Genomic DNA, 17,201 nt, shown 5'->3' on the forward strand with positions numbered 1-17,201 from the left:
GAGATTGATCAACTTACTTAGAACTTGCTGAAATGAGAAACTGGGGCTTTGTCTACTTGCTGTTCCGGTTTTAAATTGTTAGGATAAAACACAAAGCATTATCACCACCCTTGGAAGCCCTTTCTCTTGACTCTACACCTGCAACATCGTCCCCATCAAGGTTTTATATTTCACTAACAGAATCAAATGTTAATTATTTTTCACCAGAATATGGTGTAATTCTCTCAGGAGCAATCCTTTGCTTATTCACAATAATTACTTCAAAAAAACCCTTCAAGCTGAGCAGCACAATGCTGAGGGCAGGTTAATGGCACAGCACTACCATATTTGTTCCTAGTCACGTCCTTGGCTTTAGTTCTCTATTCTGCATGAACTTCACTTTCTCACAGAGCAGTAGCAACGTTTTGTAATCACCAGTTTTGCTCAAGGGATTATGAGAACACGGCCAGCTTTAATGTCAGCCATTTATTAGGCAGAGGCTCCAGCTGTACAAAGTGTAGTTTAACATCTACAGTTCAAAGCCTGTCCCAAAACACCGAAATGATGAGGAATAACACCACAGGTGATGAGTATTGCATTACTTGCAGTGTTCACATACAGAGTAAACTCGGTATTTAAGTAGTTCATTTAAGTTAGATGGAAATGCATTAAATCTGGTGCAGGGTCAAGTTGTGAGACGCCCAGGGGAAGTCTTGCACCTGCTGAGCAGCCTCCAGGATGCAGAGCACCCCTGTTCCTGCAGCCCCTGGTACCTCAGTGATGCTGTTCTCACAGGCTGGAGCCAGCCCATGCAGGTGTGCTGTGCAAGAGGCTCTGGGTGCAGCCCATGCTGTGTCCCAAGTGACCACGAAGATTTAACAGGACAGTTCCTCGCTTGCTCCAACCAGGACAACGTGTCTTTCCAAGCAGGTCCCGTATCAGAACACCCAGTGCTCAGCAGTGTTGCAGCACCTTCCAGAAGCCATTCCTTCAGGAATTCCACTCTTCACAGAAGCCTCCTGGCGTCACAGCAGTGGCTGCTCCCAGTTTTCCCAAGGAAGGCAAGAGGGACAGCTACTCACGGTCACTGTCACTGTCGCTGCTGTCACTGTCACTGCTGTCACCGTCCCACTTGATGCTCTCCAAAGTCTTCCTGTGATGTAAAACATTCAGTAAACAGTTGTGACTTTTGCTTGAAAAGAGAAATCCAAAACACAGGGCAAACACCCTCCAAAGAGAACACGATGGGCTGTCTGATGCCTTTTGTCCTCAAAGGTCCGCCCAGCATTTGGTGGAAGTACATCCACATTCTCTTGGAAGAGCAGACTACTTCAGTTACCTCCAAAGTTCTGGGCCAGCTGCTGGGCTTCTCTTTATTTATTCCCTTGGACCAGAACAGGCTCCAAACTGTGGTCCCTCAAGGTTCAGCCCATCATCTGAGCCTGGCTGCAGCAGCTCAGCAGTGAGCAGTGGTGCCTGGCCAGAGGTGACCATGACTCTCAGAACCTGGGGGCCAGTGCAGGGCCCTCCTGTACCACCCCCCTGCCTTTACTAGGCTGCAGCAGCATCTCTGAGGTGGACAGACCCAGCTAGGAAAAGATTCTGGGAAAGAAAGGTAATAGCAGGTCTGAGCAGTGGATAAGGCTAACTCCCCATCATGGAAAGTTCCCTTCCCTCCTAGGTGGGTGGATACAGCATGGAATCAAAAACTGAGGAGCCATTTCAGTCCCCTCAACACACCAGCACATCATCCTGAAGGCAGTTCTCTGCTCCCTTGTCAGAGAAATCTTTCCACAGGAATTACCCCCCAACACTCTGTCTCTACTGTACCCCTTAAGCAGTAACATGAAGTGCTCCAACTTACTTCTGTGCTTCAGAGAGTTCAAACTCCTCCTCTGTTCTGCTTTTAAGCCTCTGGGATGAAGGCAGGCCAAGGGAAGCTGCCAGCTTTACCAGCTTAATGGCCTCATCGGGGCAATTGGTTTGTTTAGCACAGCTCAGGAACTCATCCATCACCTTGTCACTGCAAAAGCAAAGGCACAGGTGACTGTTCATGGGATCCCAGGTGAGGTGGCCACTAATTTACAGCCTGTGCTTTAGACAGGGAGAGGAGGTGACATTTTCAGATCACTTAAGCAGCCCAATTCTGCTCCTGCCTGGAATTTCACTTCAGCCTTCACCCTGTACCAATGTGGTGAGGTGGGAACTCCTGTCCTAGCAGAACAGGGCAGGCACTGAGTGACACCAGGTGTGTGGCCCTTGGTACCACACACACTCGTGGTGTTCATTCGGGCAAGCTCCAATTTTATATTTTTATGTTAAAAAACCCACCCATACAAAAGACATTACAATTCCTTAGAAATTGTGTTCTACTTCAAACAGGTTTTCCCCCCTTGAAATCTTGAGACAAACAAACTGTTGTAGCCTAACAGAAAACCACCTAAGATTTAGGATAAATGTGTCTTCAGGAATCCAGGCACCTCTGAAGCACCTGTGCTTGCTTAAGAGCACAGTGGATTTTTTTTGAGCACGTGGGAAACCAGATGTTCTCAAGAGTCCTGCTCAGACTGATCTGTACTGCTGAGTTCATCAGCTCTCCGTGGCCTAGAGCTTCATTCTCTGACATCTCAATGGCCAACCACTTAACCCCCTCCCACTTCACTTTTCAACATGTTTTGAGACAGAAAGGTCTTGGAATATATCTGTTGGATAAACAGCCATGCTCACAGAGACAGACACACACTCATGTTTTGGAAGCAAATGGACCACTACTGTCAGTTATTACTGGGGGTTGGACTACCTGACCTTTAAAGGTCCCTTCCAACCCAAACTGTTCCATGACTCTCTAACAGAAATGCAGGATCTCAGCCAAATGGGAAACTCAGTACCTGAAGAACCCAAAGATACTTACGTGGGAATCCTATTGGCTTGCTGGAAATGCTCCATCATGTTCCTATTCAAAAGAAAATGAAATATTAATTAAAAAACCCCACATAACACAGGAACAGACAGGTATTAAATCTCTTGGATGAGCCTCCATTTAAACACAAGTAAGCTTACATTCATGAAATATTCCCCACAGATCTGAAAGGAGCCCATGCCATATTCTTGCAGGTGCAATCTGTACCAGATACCTTCATTGATTATTTTAACACAGAATATCTAAAACTAGTGCAGAATATATAGAAAATGTAGCTGGTGGCAAGTTTCCTTTAAAATATTACATACTTTTAGAAGGGTACTTGCCACTTCTTTGTTTTAAATAAATAAGTGCAAAGGAAACATCTGTATTTAACAAAAATAGCTCAAACCTTAAATTGGAAGCTGGGTATTTTTACCTCCTTTCTAAGTTCAGAGCATGTAAGACAGTAAATTCTAGGTACTGGAGAGCTCTAAAAAACAGTCTCTTTAGAGTTTAATTAGGGTTAATTCTAATTAAACTAATTAATCTCTTTAGCAGTTTGAAATCCAAAGAGTTCAAAAAAAAATCAGGGAATGGGAAGCTGTGGGCAATCAGCAGCACTCAGGGAAGTGATTATCAAACCCCACCTTGCCATAAGCAGCTGTATGAAGCTCTACACCAGCTACTACGTTAACTTCTAAACCATTTCTGAGACAGACAACTGTAACCTGGTGCCAAGAATGAACAATGCCATTAAAAAAACCCCCCATCATATTCCCAGCAGGAATGCACTTGCATTCCAAGGCAATCAGTCTTCAGCTTTTGATTTTTGTGATCAAGCCTTGAGTCACAGCGTCAGCAGGCAAAGAGCTCACACAGCCCACACCTACCAAGCATCCTGGGTCCTCCCAGCCCTGGAGAACAGCACCACCACACTGCCCAGAGTGCTGCCTGTCCATTCCAACGGGAGCTGCTCCCTCCCAGCAGGCTCATGGGCAGCTTTGATGTCTTCAGCACACTTGGCAAATGCCAGTTGAATCTGTGGAAATATTGTGCTGTTAATCCCAAAACCTCTAGAATTAATGTAACCATTTCAGTGCAATTTCTCGTACAGGCTTGCTCCGTATGTGATTTAAATTTGGGAATTAGCAGCAGTTAGAACAATCTTTCACTTCTGTCAGGGCAACTGTCCCCACTAGGCAAGATCCAAGGTGGCTTGGATCGCATCTGCCTGCCTTTAACACTCTGCAGCTTGAGAAGCCAGTTACTGCAATGAAATCCTTGGCAAAAATCCCTGAATTCTGCCAAGTGCTTCCCCGGAGATTTGGCTGGCTGGGTTGGATTACTTTCCAAACCTTGTTAAGGAAGTGATCCTCCTCTGTTAATTTGAGGTTTCTCTATAGGTAGAGTTAAATTTCTTCACAGTAGCTTCTGTGGGGCTGTGTTTTGGATTTGGGATGAAAAGTGTGTTGGTAACACAGGGTTATTACACCTGAGCTTTCCAGGAGCCTGGCTTTTCTGAGGATGGCTGAACACCTCCCTGCAGTGGGAAGTGGGGAATGAGCTCCTTGAGTTTTTGTACTTTTACAGTCCCAGTTCCTTCCACTGGAGAGGAGTGAGCTGTGTGGTGCTCAGCTGTTCACAGGGGTTAAACCACATCAGCTTCCTTACCTCATCTGGGTGCTGGTCCCTGCTCATCAAAGACAATAACTCTTCCAACAGCTCTTGTTTCCTGGTAAACCCCAACTGTTTCACATCTGTTTAGAGAAAGGCAGTAGTTGGTAGGATTAAGATTTGACCTGATCTGCAGAGGGTCCAGGTGATTAGATACCCCAAACCAAGGGTTGCTATATAATTTTGTCCTTTACTACTTGTAAAATTGCACTACACTGATTTAGCTTATAGAAATCCTGTGCTGTTCTGATTACAGATTCTGTGCTATGTTAATCATAATATCCTGTTAAGAAAATAAAGCTTTAATTTTAACTACAAATTAGTGCTGTCATCATTCTGCCAAGGATCCCTAAAAGAACCACCCCTCAGTGTTGGTGACGGTTGGACATTTTCTGTGTGCTAAACCTGTATCTGCTTTATTGTCTCCTCTTTTTAAGGGGCAAAAAACAGGAAAATAATTAAGACGAGATAAACCTGGGCTGCTGGTTGAAGTACTACTCTCTGTAAGCACTCAGTTTCCTAGGACACTGACACTGCACTGTGACACAGCCATGATCTCTAGGATAGTCTGTGCTATTGGTTCTGCCTTTAATACAACAGCCTTACCAATGCACTAAGGAATAACATCCCTCATTCCAGTGCACCTTATCATGGCTACTCTGAGCAATGGGAAGTTCCCAAACCCACTCCCACTTTGCACTGCTCCTGACATCTGTCAAACAAACTGTCCATGAGGCCATCACTAACCTTCCCAGACTGAAGGGATCACTTCCAGCTGGTTGGCTGCATCCAGTGCTTGAAGGAGGTCCAATATATTTTTAGGAGTTGGATAGAAGAGCTGATGAAGGAAGAGAATCATTTCAGTCACCTGTAACTGCTCCATTTCTCCAGACTAAAGCTCTGAAGCTCATTCAGCCCAGCACACACTTACCGAAGGCGACATTTCCTTGTACCACTTCAACACAACCTCAATTTGTTCCATCATGCACAACAACGAAAAGAACTTTGACCTAGAGGAGAGACAGAATGTCCTAATTCAGTAATGATTAGACAAACACCAGCAAATGATGGTGTGCTGATCAGAGTTGTATTGCAGACCAGGGAAGTTTCACTGTGTGATTTCAACACTCCATACAAACAGAAAAGCAGCAGTGGGTTTTTTTTGAGAGAACTTAATGCTGACACTATATAACTGGCAGAATTAATCAGAAGTTAGACCACTGCATTTTAAGATCTCAAAAAAAAAAAAAAAAAGCCGTCTCCCTGCCTGATGCCAGGTTTGAGCTATGTGAGTCTGTCTCAAATACAACCTCTGGTTAAGAAGCACTTTAAGAACTGAACTAAATTAACCTTGTTACTTGTCAAGTTCACAACACAAGCCTGGGTCCTTGATGCACTGCATTGACTAGGAAAATGTCCCCACACTAAGAAATTATGCTATTTCAGTGTTACCTCCTAAGCTGCCATGCTAATTGCACAAAAGGACTGTAGAAAATACAACTGCTTGGTCTAACTGTTGGATAAGTATTGAGATAAACTGATGCTCCAAGACAAGTTTGAAAACCGAAAATAAATCCTAAGGAATCACTGTTCTTAAGAGGGACCCAATTCCCAAGCTGCACATGCAATAACCACCTGGTGTTCCATGTTCAAATCCTAGTTTGTACTCAGGCTGACAATACAAGATGCTGAATAAAAGCTGCACTTCACTCACCAGTAGCCATTTAACCGGTCCACATCCAAGAATTTCCAGTTGTCTCCCTTTGCCATTGTTTCATTTAACTGATAGGCAAGCTTGATATCCTTAAGATCACAGCACTGCAACAAACCAGTTGGATTTTAAACATACTAATATACCACTCCATACATCCCTCTGAGACTCACTTTCACAAGGGTACACACATTCATCACAGGCATGCAAGTTACCAATTTGGAAGGGATCAGGCCGAGAACTGCAGAATTATGGGGGAAAGTTACAAGAAATTATGAAAATGGGAGACACTGAGAGCTCAGCCTTGTATGACAGGGTGGAAAAACTCACAGGCAATTCTTAAACAGCTGGAGAGCTCTAAGGAATTCTGATGGCAGGGAAGAGGCACTTACCACGTGCATGGCAGTGGAAAAAAAGTTGGCTGAAAAGGAGAAAACAGTCTGTTAGCTTCAAACTTCCAAGCAGACATACAGAAGCTCATTAACCCACCCCCCCAGCGGACAGACATGTTCAATTAGAAAGCTCAATTTGTAACTGAGTTTGGCACTGTAGCGGGGATTTTCACTTTCTAGGCAGAAACTTTGGTGTGGCAGGAGTTGGGTGGCTTTTATATCCTTCTGGCAACAGCTTAGAGCACAGAAAGAAACAGTGTAACACACGTAGCAGAGAGAAGCAAACAAAGGTGTACAACATTCTGCCTATTTCCATGATTCTTTCCAAAGACCAAAAAAAAAAAAAAAAAACAGCTGGTAGAATTACCTAATACCCCTTCTACAGTTTTCTTCAGTTTTCCATGAAGTTTTATTTCCTGACATTTTCTGAAAAGGATTAGGAAGAACTAGAATAGGAAAACTCACACCACACTACAACAAAAACCTGCCATTCACCAGATGTGTATCACGAAGCTGCTACCTGATGTTCCTCCTTAAACTAGTCTTGTAGATAGCCTTGGGGTTTTTTAATTCTATGGAGCCCAAATGCTCATTCACATGGATTACACTCCTACTTCCACACAGAAGCTAGTGCACCAATGCACAGCACAATTTCTGGCACTGGAATTTGTCCTTCTTTGTCTCCAAAGGGTATCAGAAGGGACTGAGAAGCAAGGTGCATGCATTTTTCCTAGCTGAGTAAAGCTATCTGACATTCATAGGTATCTTTTCACCCAAGCTTACCCAATGCAAATTGCCAGATACATGGAAGACCTTACCATCATCAGGGTCCTGGGGAGTGAAACTTCTCTTTGCAACCTCATCTAACACCTCAGAGATGATGCCTGATTGGGGAAGATCAACTGTGGGACAAAGAGACAAAGCAACACATCTCAGTTGTGCCTATCACTTCCTTAGTGAAGAGCATCAGCCTGCAAATACAACATGGAAATGGAAACAAGTAACATGATTTAAAACAAGTGTCATGATTCCTGTGGGGCTCCACACCAGCTGCAGCTTTGTGTGCTCTGAGATTTGCCTTACTATTGCCAGATTTCCAGAACTGAATAGGGCAGGTTCAGAAAGAGAAAAGTGTTTTCTAGCAAGGAATCAAACAGGTCTGAAGTTTGTCTGTTAGAAGGCTGCACTGGGAAAAGCAAAGCATTTAATGAACAAACAAAAAAATTTAAAAGGGGAAAATACAAAAAACCCCACAACCAGACCCAGAGAGACTCCAGAGCAGTTCCTTTATGTTTCTTAAAACACAAGGACTGCAGTTACACTACTGTGCCTATTCTCTTCCTATGGCCAAAATTCTGTGGGCATGGAGTCTTGAACAGTTGGCCTCCTGCTTTCTAAGACAGTGATTTTTCACTACAGCTCCAGTGCACAGAACTGTTGCAGAAAGAGAATCCCAGTGCAATTTCATCCCTGTGCGTGGCACAGTCCATGAAATCACACCCACTGGGGTCAGATCCAGCCTCCACCGAGACTGGGTAGCATTTGCTCCCTGCACGAGCTCATCATCCTCTGTAGCTTTTTTTCCACCCAAGCAGAATCAGGCTGCACAGGTAACACTAAGACCACACAGGTAAGAGCTTGTCTTTTAATCCATAAATCAAACACCCATGACATTTGGAAAGCATTTAAAGCAGATGCTGAGCAAGACACATCCATGGACAAGCTGATATCGCACGTACCGCCTCTGTAAAATATCGAGATGAGATGATCATACGTCGCAAGGCTGGGCTCTGAAAAGCAAAACCACTGAAGTTACTTCATCATTCCTGGCTGAGCTTTGTGCCTGACTCTAATTCGGCCTCTTCCCTCACAGTCAGGTGTGCATAAATTTACTCAAGGATCTCTCCCCGTCCACCCTAATGCTGGAGCAGACCTCATGTACACCCAACTGGGAGAGATGGTATCTAAGTGGATCACCAGTTAGAACACTCCATTTCCATGGGGGGAGCAGCCAGGCTTCTCTGCTGTAAATTAAAACAAAAAATACTTCTTTAGCTAGTTTCCCTTCTGCTCATGAATGTGTCTTTAGCCTAGCAAGAAGCACATTACTGGGGCCCAGTACACTCCACATTAAATCAGTTGTGCAGATATTTCCTTGGTTTTTGGCAGCATGTATTTGAAATCAAAAAACATTATCTAGATCAAAAGCTTTTTTTCTGTAGAGATGCAGATATATAGACCTGAACTGGCTTGGGTGGCTTGTGAAGTACATCTTCCCTCCAACCAGGAATCCCTGTGTTGTGTGCTACTTAACTATTCTATCCTGCAGTTGGCACTGGAATATAATAACCACTGAATACAATAAATATTCTGGTTCTCTTACCTATATCAAGTGCTTCCATTTCCTTCAATACCATTATACACATATTTCTGCCCACACCACCACATCTTCTCAGAGTCTTCAGTAAACCATTAAAAGTTAGCAGATTTGGTTGCACTTCCTGTTGGGCCATGTGAGTCAGGAATTCCTTAAAAAAAATACCCAAATCCTTAGTGCTTCACATGTTACAGACTGCAGTTCAGCTTTCAGGCAGGTTATACATATTTCCTCAACCTAGTCCTTCTCATCCCCTTCAGGTAACCAACTTCGCTTTAACTGATCATTTACTGAGGGAGTACTGTCTGATTTTTAGTTACTTTGACCAAAACCCAAGGCTACAACATTACAGAGGATCAGATCTTGGAGAATTGTGTCTAGAACATCAAGAAAATTTTTTTAGTTACATACTACTTCTCCTTACTGATCTTATGTCATTAAAACTGAAGCCCCATATGTTATCCCTCAAAATTTCCATCACAACACCATGAATTACGATTCAAAGAGCTTTCATCTGAAATTGTTTATTTTATCTCCCAGCATAACATCCTCAGTTACTTTCTGTTCAAGCAGTTCTTGGATCAGGTATGTTCTCACAAGGTAAACCACTCTGCAAGGGCAAGGTTGGATTTTGTACATTTGCCACTCCTCCATAGTTGGCTTTTATATTTAAACTAGAGAACTTCCTTTGCAGCAGAAATTAGTATTTTGGGGCAAAGCTCTTGCTTTTTTAACTGCAAAATTTTAATGGTAAAGCAGACCCAGATCCTACACTCTTGCCCCTTCCCCACCTCTTCTGCTCTACCCTCCTTACCTTGGCTAATTCCCATCTTTCTATGAACCTCTCCTTTAGATATGGGACTGCCCTGATCAGTGCGTTGAAGGTGTGCACATCAGCTGGAAAAATGTAAGATAATCCACTTTAACTGACAATTTATTAAGTCTGTAAGAAAACAGCTTGTTCCAACATGGCTCAGCTTTTGGCAAAGTCTCATGCAGACCTGTTTGCAGCGAGCCAGCCACATGCCAGCTGCACTGAAACCACCAGTCTGCACTCAGCTCCCATGATCCAGCTGAGGTCCGTACCCCTGCGCCAATCATCACTGCCATGGAACAAACACTCACAGACCCAACACGGGGTTCTGGTACTTAGAAGATCACAAAGAACAAGGAGACACTCACCCTTGTGCCTTTCATTCAGCATGTTGATGTACATGTCATAAGCTTTAGAAGCAGCCCCATGCTGAAAAAAAACCCAATAAAAATAAACAACCTCTATGACTGAGATTTCACAAGCTGAAAAAAAATCCCTCAGCACCGAAGAATAACTTTACCTTCACCATCCCACGGATCATTGAGCAATAGGAGTGTGCATTCCTCTCTGGCATTATCTTAAATATCCTCTCGGCATGGTTGTTCTCCCTAGAATCAAGGAATAAGCCAAATGTTGAAGAATGAAATAGAGGCTAACTTTAGGAAAAGGATTCAACATGCAGAGCAAAACAAGGGGCTGTACCTCCAGTGGCTGACAGTCAAATACCAAATTACTTGTGATACTTTGAGCTGTTCTACAATCATCAGATTTCCATAAACACTTTAACACAGATGTATTTAACAAGTAACACATGTGAGTATGGGCTGCTAAAGACTTGAATTGTCTTAGTAACAACGATGCACGTGCACAACCCACTGAATGTGGGAATATTGGCAACATTTTCTATACCTCCAGCTAGGGCCAGATGACTGTGAACCTCTTTGGAATTGTCTCTTTGGAGCCTTCTGCTCTGAAGCATTCACCTGGAGAGATTTTTGTAGAAATAAGTTTCTCAGAGTTCAAAACTGTGATTAAACATCAAATGACTAGATTTGGCAACAACACAGAAGTTCACCAGCAATTTATATTACCAAAGGTGTTTTTTAATAGGTTACATAAAAATAACTTCTATTATATTTTCTATTAGAATGTTCAGGAATCGGTAACTAGATTAAGAACATTTATGTTATTAAACGTACTAACATGATAAATTACATGTATTTGTGGAGTTGGTGGGAATCATTAGACTATAGCAAATATTCTGTAGAACCCTTTCTTCCCAGGGACAGCACATCTACTACTGTCCCCTGCAAACTAATACTCTGATGTCACACAAGGAGCTCTCAACTTCATTAAAATCCAGTTGACATGGTTCAGACTGGAAGAAAATTACCTAGGTGATCTACACTAGAGTTACTAGAGGTCTTCTTTGCAGGCAACTGTAAAAACAAGGCTGTCAGGGAGAAACAGTTATTTAAGCACAGCTCAGCAGAACTAAGCCAAGACAGGGTTTCATCTACTTAGTTCAGCTTTACACCAACTACTGTTATTACTAGGTCAGATACTGGATTTTTATAACACTTATCTTCTGGGAATGCTGACTGCATCTGACCCACCTCAAACCATCTACCAGGCAAGTTGTCAAAGTACAAAAAACTTGACATCATCTTCATATGCTCCCACCGCGTATGAAACAAATTATTAGAGATCAACAGTTTTTTCATACCCCTGGTTCTTCCAAATCTTCTTTTGCTTCTTCCTCCTTTTCAGAAGTAGATTCTTCATCTCCATAGAAGGATAACAAATCTAAAAGGCTGTTTGTGGTCTCCAGAGACACAGGGGTACCTTTAGAAAACGAGGATTTACGACAATCACAGAGAAAGTAAAGAGCACATTCTGCAGCCATATCAGAAAAAATGTGGGCACCCAGTTACACCACTTTGCTCTCTTTCAACACAAGGACATTCTCTAGCAAGTCTGTAAACACTGGGTGTGACAACAGTACTGCCATGAACCCCCTCATCACAGGAGACAATTTTAACACTGACTTAAGAGTATTTGTTTTTCTGCTGAAGCCACTGAAAGGGTAGAGTTTTCCTGATCAGGTGGGAGAGGGAAGAGGCAGCTGTGAGGCAGCACAAGACCAAAACAACATCTGAAATTTCTAGTGCTTTACATAACTTCTCCTGGGATACACTCTGCTGTGAAGACAATTTTATGCATTTCACTTTCTATGAAACAGATTTAAAACCAACATAGGAAAAGGATTTCATCTGCTTCCTGTTCAAGAAATCAGTTGTTCTCCCTATTGCCAAAGTGACACACAAGAGAAGCAGTGGCTACGATTGGATTATTCTCCAATAACTCTAGAGAACCACTTTGCCAGACCAGAGTCGGTTGTGAAAGGCAGAAACACAGTCACAAAACTGTCCCCATGGCCTGTGACAGCTACTAAAACATTTTTGGCACAATTTAAGCAGAGCTCTACTGCAGAATCTGGCAGGTGACCACATACCTGCTTGTACAAGCTGATCGAACATGTCCACAGACTCTTTCACCCTTCTGAGGTGGATACGCTCCTTCAGAGCTTCCTCACTTATTCCTTCAATCTGAGGTGTAAGAGTCTCAGGCATCAAGCACTGAAAGCAAAGAGAAAGTTAGTCGTGAGCTCAAACCTTGCCTGAACTATCACTAAACCACTAACTAAATATCCTTAGTCTTCACCCAACACACTGCTTGCAGCCTAACAACAGCAGTCCTTTTGCTGATGAAGGACCACACACATCCTCATCCCTCACTTTTGTGCCATCTAAACAACATTGCTCTTCTTACTTTTGTCTCAAGAACCTGATATAATACTGAACTCCCAAGGAAAAATGTTCACTTCATAATAGAAACACAGTGCTGCTTTCATAGCAGTCTGCAAAAGAGTTTGCAAAATCATCCTTTTATGTTACCTTTGGACCAGTCTGACACTGACAAAGTACAAATACAATGAAAATTAAAAGCAAAAAGCTTACTGGTACGTTGGGCTCTGCAAAAGTCTTGTCAAAATACTGAGGGAAGTTCTTAATGATGTATTTTGCAGCATTTTTCCCGGACTCCTTTGACAACGAATACAGACGCTGCAGAGAAATTAGAGAGAATGACATGAATAAACACAAATTACAAGGCCAAGAGTGAGGAGAAACATTTTCTGTAACTCTGAACATTCTGATGGGATCAAATTAAACTCATGCTTTGTTTTCAACTTATTAAAATCACAGGCACAAGACAGTTATCGAGGTAAACATTCTGGTATTCATGTCAGTATGTCTGTTCCTTAAATGTCACTGTACTTCTTTGTTGCTTAGTCAAGAGACAAAGTTCTATATCACACATCTCAAATCCTGTACCACTACCTCAAGCTCAAAAGCATCTCTCATTTTAGAGAGAAAATTCTAAAGAAAAAATCTGACACTTCATTTTCTTTTGTAATCAAACCCAGGCTCCAATTAGATAAGAGTCTTCATAGCCTAGACAAAGGTGAGGGGGGGAAGTTATCAAGGATCTGAAAGGAAATACTTACAGAATTGGCTGCATTTCTTGGCATAAGGAAAGGGTCATCTTGGAACATATAATGAGCAGCAGTGGGGTCCTGTAGGAAGAAGAATCCAGGATTGAAAGACTTCCAGTTATGTTCACAGGCCTCATGGAATTTAAAGCACAATAAATACTTCCACCACAACCACCACCTGATGCACATCTTACAGAAGTTCCCCTTATTCAAAAAGGCCTAATCTGTTTGGAAATAGTTTTAAAAGTATTTCCATTTTACACACATGCAGGCTAACACGGTGACAACAAAGCTATAACACAGCAAGCATCAAGTGGTCTGCAAATCAAGTAGGACCCCAACTGTAACAGCCTAGGGAAGCTGAGGAGACCTGCAGGTTTTGATTCAATTCCCAGAAGTCAAGATAGACAGGATTAAAGAATGGCATCACAGCATTTCCAGCTGTTGCCCAGCAAGAGCAGACACTCACTACACTTTGCAAGGCTTGCTTTCTGGACTGAGATTGGGAAGAGGCATTCTGGACTGGGAAGCTGAACTAGTAAAGGAACTTGCTCCTGATGTTAACAAAAGTCTTACTGCAGCTTTCACTGGTAACTGCAGCTCTCAGCATGAGAATGAGGCTTAAAGGACACAGGAAAACATGTGGAGCAAAAGTGAAAATCCCATAAAAACCAGATGTAAAAGTCCCTTCTATCATTTATGGCCAGAGTAGAAATTAAGAGCCTCCTCAGCACAAGGCTATTGCATGAGATGGACAACTGAACCTATTTCCATGACCAACAGAACTACTCACCCTGTTCACAGTGGAAGCCAAAGTCTGGAGCACTGCCAGCTTATCCCTAAACACAGAGGAGCTTTGGTTAATACTCAGCTGCAGACTTTGAATGATTTGGATTACATTGTACGGAGAATGAGCACAGGATTGTCCCGACCCATAACGATTTTCAGCTCTAGGAAATAATGCTTTTGTTGCACTTAGAAAATAACACTTTTCGCAAAGGGAGGGGAAATTCAACTGCAAAAATGGTCTCCGTTCTGGAACCACCCCAGGAAAAAGAAAAGATTTTCAGGAAAATCAGAAGAGCATCTGTGTTTCCTGCTATGACTCCTGCCCTTGTAATAAATTATCAAAAAAAGAACATAAGGAAGAGACACACAAAGAATTCCCCAGAATGCTCCTCTCAAGAGCCCTCTCCAAGACATGTCTTTGTAAGAAAAATAAAACAACAAAAAACTGCAGATCCTTAAGACTTTGGTTCTTTTAAGCAAACAAGGAAAGGCCAATGGAAGTGTTTAGGCGAGGAAGGGAGCACACACAGTCTGCACAGAGAGTAAGAGTCAAGAATATTCCTAGAGTTTCCAGTCAGCAGGAAAACCACTGGTGGGATTTTGCATCGAAGAACACAGGAACCTGAATTTCTGTTTTTTAAATTTGGTGGACACACTACACTTAGCTGTCTAACAATGATTTGCCTCCAAGTAAAGAGATATTCCAAAAGTAAAGACTCACCATGTTTTCCTTCGGGGGAGCACAATTTCTTCTTGAGTTACTATGAGAAACAATATGAAAATGCTCATTAGAAACAAACAGATGCCCAAAGGAAATCTTGACCTCATTGCTGTGGGTGTCAATCTCTTCTCCCAAGTAACAAGTGATAGGACAAGAGGAAATGGCCTCAAGTTGGACATGGGGAAGTTTACGTTGGATATTAGAAAAAATTTCTTCACTGAAAGGCTTGCCAAGCACTGGAACAGGCTGCCCAGGGCAGTGGTGGAGTCACCATCCCCAGAGGGATTTAAAAGATGTGTATATGTGGCACCTGGGGACATGGTTAGTGGTGGCCTCGGCAGTGCTGGGTTAAACGCTGGGCTCAATGATCTTACAGGTCTTTTCCAACCTAAATGAATCTATGAGAATCAATGATTTCAGCTGATCCAGCTGGAAACCTCAGTCTCATGTAGGCCACAATTTATTGCAATGGTAGTAGCAAAGGCTGGCAGGCAGCTTAAGGGTCTTGTGTTCATGCTCTTGGAGCAGAGCTGCCTGGTGATGAGGTGAGGAACCAAATTACTCAAATGACAATGAAGACAGGGAGAAAGGAAATCCAAGCAGAGGAAGGAGGGCATTCCCGTCCTCTTTATCTCCTGACACACTCTGTTGTTTTGGAGATTAAAAAAAACATATGCAAGGAACTAGCAATGAAGACATCTCACCTTCTGAATTGTCCACAGCCTTCCCAAGAGCTGTGCTGCTCGAAGAGCACCTACAAAACAGAGTTTTGAATTTATGGCAATCACAATAATAGGACAAAAGCAATTAATGGAATTCTGTACAATGAGTGCACCTTAGAAAGAAAATCCTGAACATCAATCAGGAAAGACACTTTGTGTTTCAGAGGCAGGATCTAACTGAAAGCAGATTGAAAGTATTTTTTAAAAAGTACTTTAGACCTGGGTACTATTTACACAAGCAGAAGACCCTGAGTTGTGATGCAGAGGAATCAGCCCTGTTTAGTTCCAGATGCCCAGTCTCTACAGAGCTGCAGAACCACACAAACCCCAACTGCATGAGGAACATTAATATAAACTCAGTTCTGTCTATCACAAAGCACTGCTCTGAGTCTTTCTTACAACTGTTCACATTCAACTGCTTTTAACATAAACTAAGGCTATTATTAAAATACTTTTACTCTTTTTCCTCAGGAAGCAACCCAACACCTCTGGCACTCAGTGCCTCCACTCTGACCTTGGCCCAGGGAGGTGCTGTTAAGGTGCATTCACAGTTCTGTGCTGCACAGTGGAATAATTCCAGCTGCTCCTGCAAGTCCCATAAACTGATTAGGTGTGATTTTGCCACCTCAGATGTGAGTTATATTTTGCCTACAGAGGACCCGGTGCAGTGGGGCCTTTTCATTTAAGGCACACCCTGAACAAAACCTCCCGATTTCACAGAATCATAGGATGTTAAGGGTTGGAATGGATCTTAAAGCTCATCCAGTTCCAACCCCCCTGCCATGGGCAGGGACACCTTCAACAGACCAGGTTGCTCCCTGGCCTTGGACACTTCCAGGGATGGGGCATCCACAACTTCTCTGCGGAACCTGTTCCAGTGCCTCACCAGCGAAGAATTTCTTATAATATCTAATCAAAATTTTTCCTCTTTCAATTTGTACCCATTACTCCTTGTCTTATCACTACAGTCCCCGACAAAGTGTCCCCTCCAGCTTCTCCAGGTACTGGAAGGTTGCTACCAGGTCTCCACTCAGCATTCCCTTCTCCAGGCTGAACAACCCCAAATTTCTCAGCCTATCTTCGTAAGAGAAGTGTTCATCTGTTTTTTCGTGAGACTCAGCTCTAGGAAACGCTTAACAGCTAAAACTCTCTGCCAGACCGGCTCCGAGCCGTCCAAAGGTAGGGAAGAGTCCCAGGAAAGGCGAGTGAAGGCAGGGAAGAGCCCCAGGGAAGGCGCTCCCCTCGCGCCGCCCCAGCCATGCCGGCCCCAGGCGCCACCGCGCATGCGGACTGCGAACGCCGGCACTGCGCCTGCGCAGCCTTTCCCGCCTCACTCTCCACACTCCCGTCACTCCCCGCCCGTCGATTCCTCCCCAGTGCCGCCGCCGCCCGGCTGTTCCCTCCCGGCGGACCCTCACCGGTAGCTCTCCCGCCCGCCCGGGAGGCGGCCCCGCCGGCTCAGCCACAGGGCCCGCTGCCAGCAGCCGGCTCCGACCCGCCGCGCCGCCATACTGCTGCCCGCGCGCTGCCCTCTGGGAGCGGGGCGGCACCACTCCAGCGCCGA

At 43.6% G+C, this 17,201-nt stretch overlaps 1 protein-coding gene and 1 non-coding gene across 2 annotated transcripts; both read right to left on the minus strand.

Moving 5' to 3' along the window:
- Positions 1-450: 450 nt before the first annotated feature.
- Positions 451-17,151, minus strand: PTCD3 (pentatricopeptide repeat domain 3). Its single transcript, XM_027691235.1, has 24 exons — positions 17,056-17,151; positions 15,620-15,669; positions 14,916-14,955; positions 14,199-14,244; positions 13,418-13,486; positions 12,870-12,974; positions 12,365-12,488; positions 11,576-11,694; positions 10,759-10,832; positions 10,370-10,457; positions 10,218-10,278; positions 9,850-9,932; positions 9,042-9,186; positions 8,398-8,448; positions 7,477-7,560; positions 6,659-6,687; positions 6,270-6,373; positions 5,487-5,565; positions 5,303-5,393; positions 4,553-4,638; positions 3,772-3,920; positions 2,891-2,932; positions 1,844-2,002; positions 451-1,132 (listed from the first exon to the last, which is right to left on the minus strand). The coding sequence occupies exons 1-24, from the start codon at positions 17,145-17,147 to the stop codon at positions 1,054-1,056; spliced, it is 2,049 nt and encodes a 682-aa protein (XP_027547036.1). The 5' UTR covers positions 17,148-17,151; the 3' UTR covers positions 451-1,053.
- On the minus strand, positions 10,004-10,145 carry LOC113971423. Its single transcript, XR_003535545.1, has one exon. It is a non-coding gene; the product is annotated as a small nucleolar RNA SNORD94 (small nucleolar RNA).
- Positions 17,152-17,201: the final 50 nt, after the last annotated feature.

The sequence above is a fragment of the Neopelma chrysocephalum genome, unplaced genomic scaffold (genome assembly GCF_003984885.1).
Source record: "Neopelma chrysocephalum unplaced genomic scaffold, ASM398488v2 Primary Assembly neopelma1_83, whole genome shotgun sequence".
Classification (NCBI taxonomy): domain Eukaryota; kingdom Metazoa; phylum Chordata; class Aves; order Passeriformes; family Pipridae; genus Neopelma; species Neopelma chrysocephalum.

Excerpts from the sequence above, each read along its gene's own strand:
- PTCD3 (XM_027691235.1), bottom strand. The coding sequence starts at position 17,147 with ATGGCGGCGCGGCGGGTCGGAGCCGGCTGCTGGCAGCGGGCCCTGTGG. Across the intron at positions 11,695-12,364 it reads CGATCAGCTTGTACAAGCAG|GTACCCCTGTGTCTCTGGAG; the intron begins GTATGTGGTCAC and ends CGTTTTCTAAAG. Across the intron at positions 3,921-4,552 it reads GGGACCAGCACCCAGATGAG|ATTCAACTGGCATTTGCCAA; the intron begins GTAAGGAAGCTG and ends ATATTTCCACAG.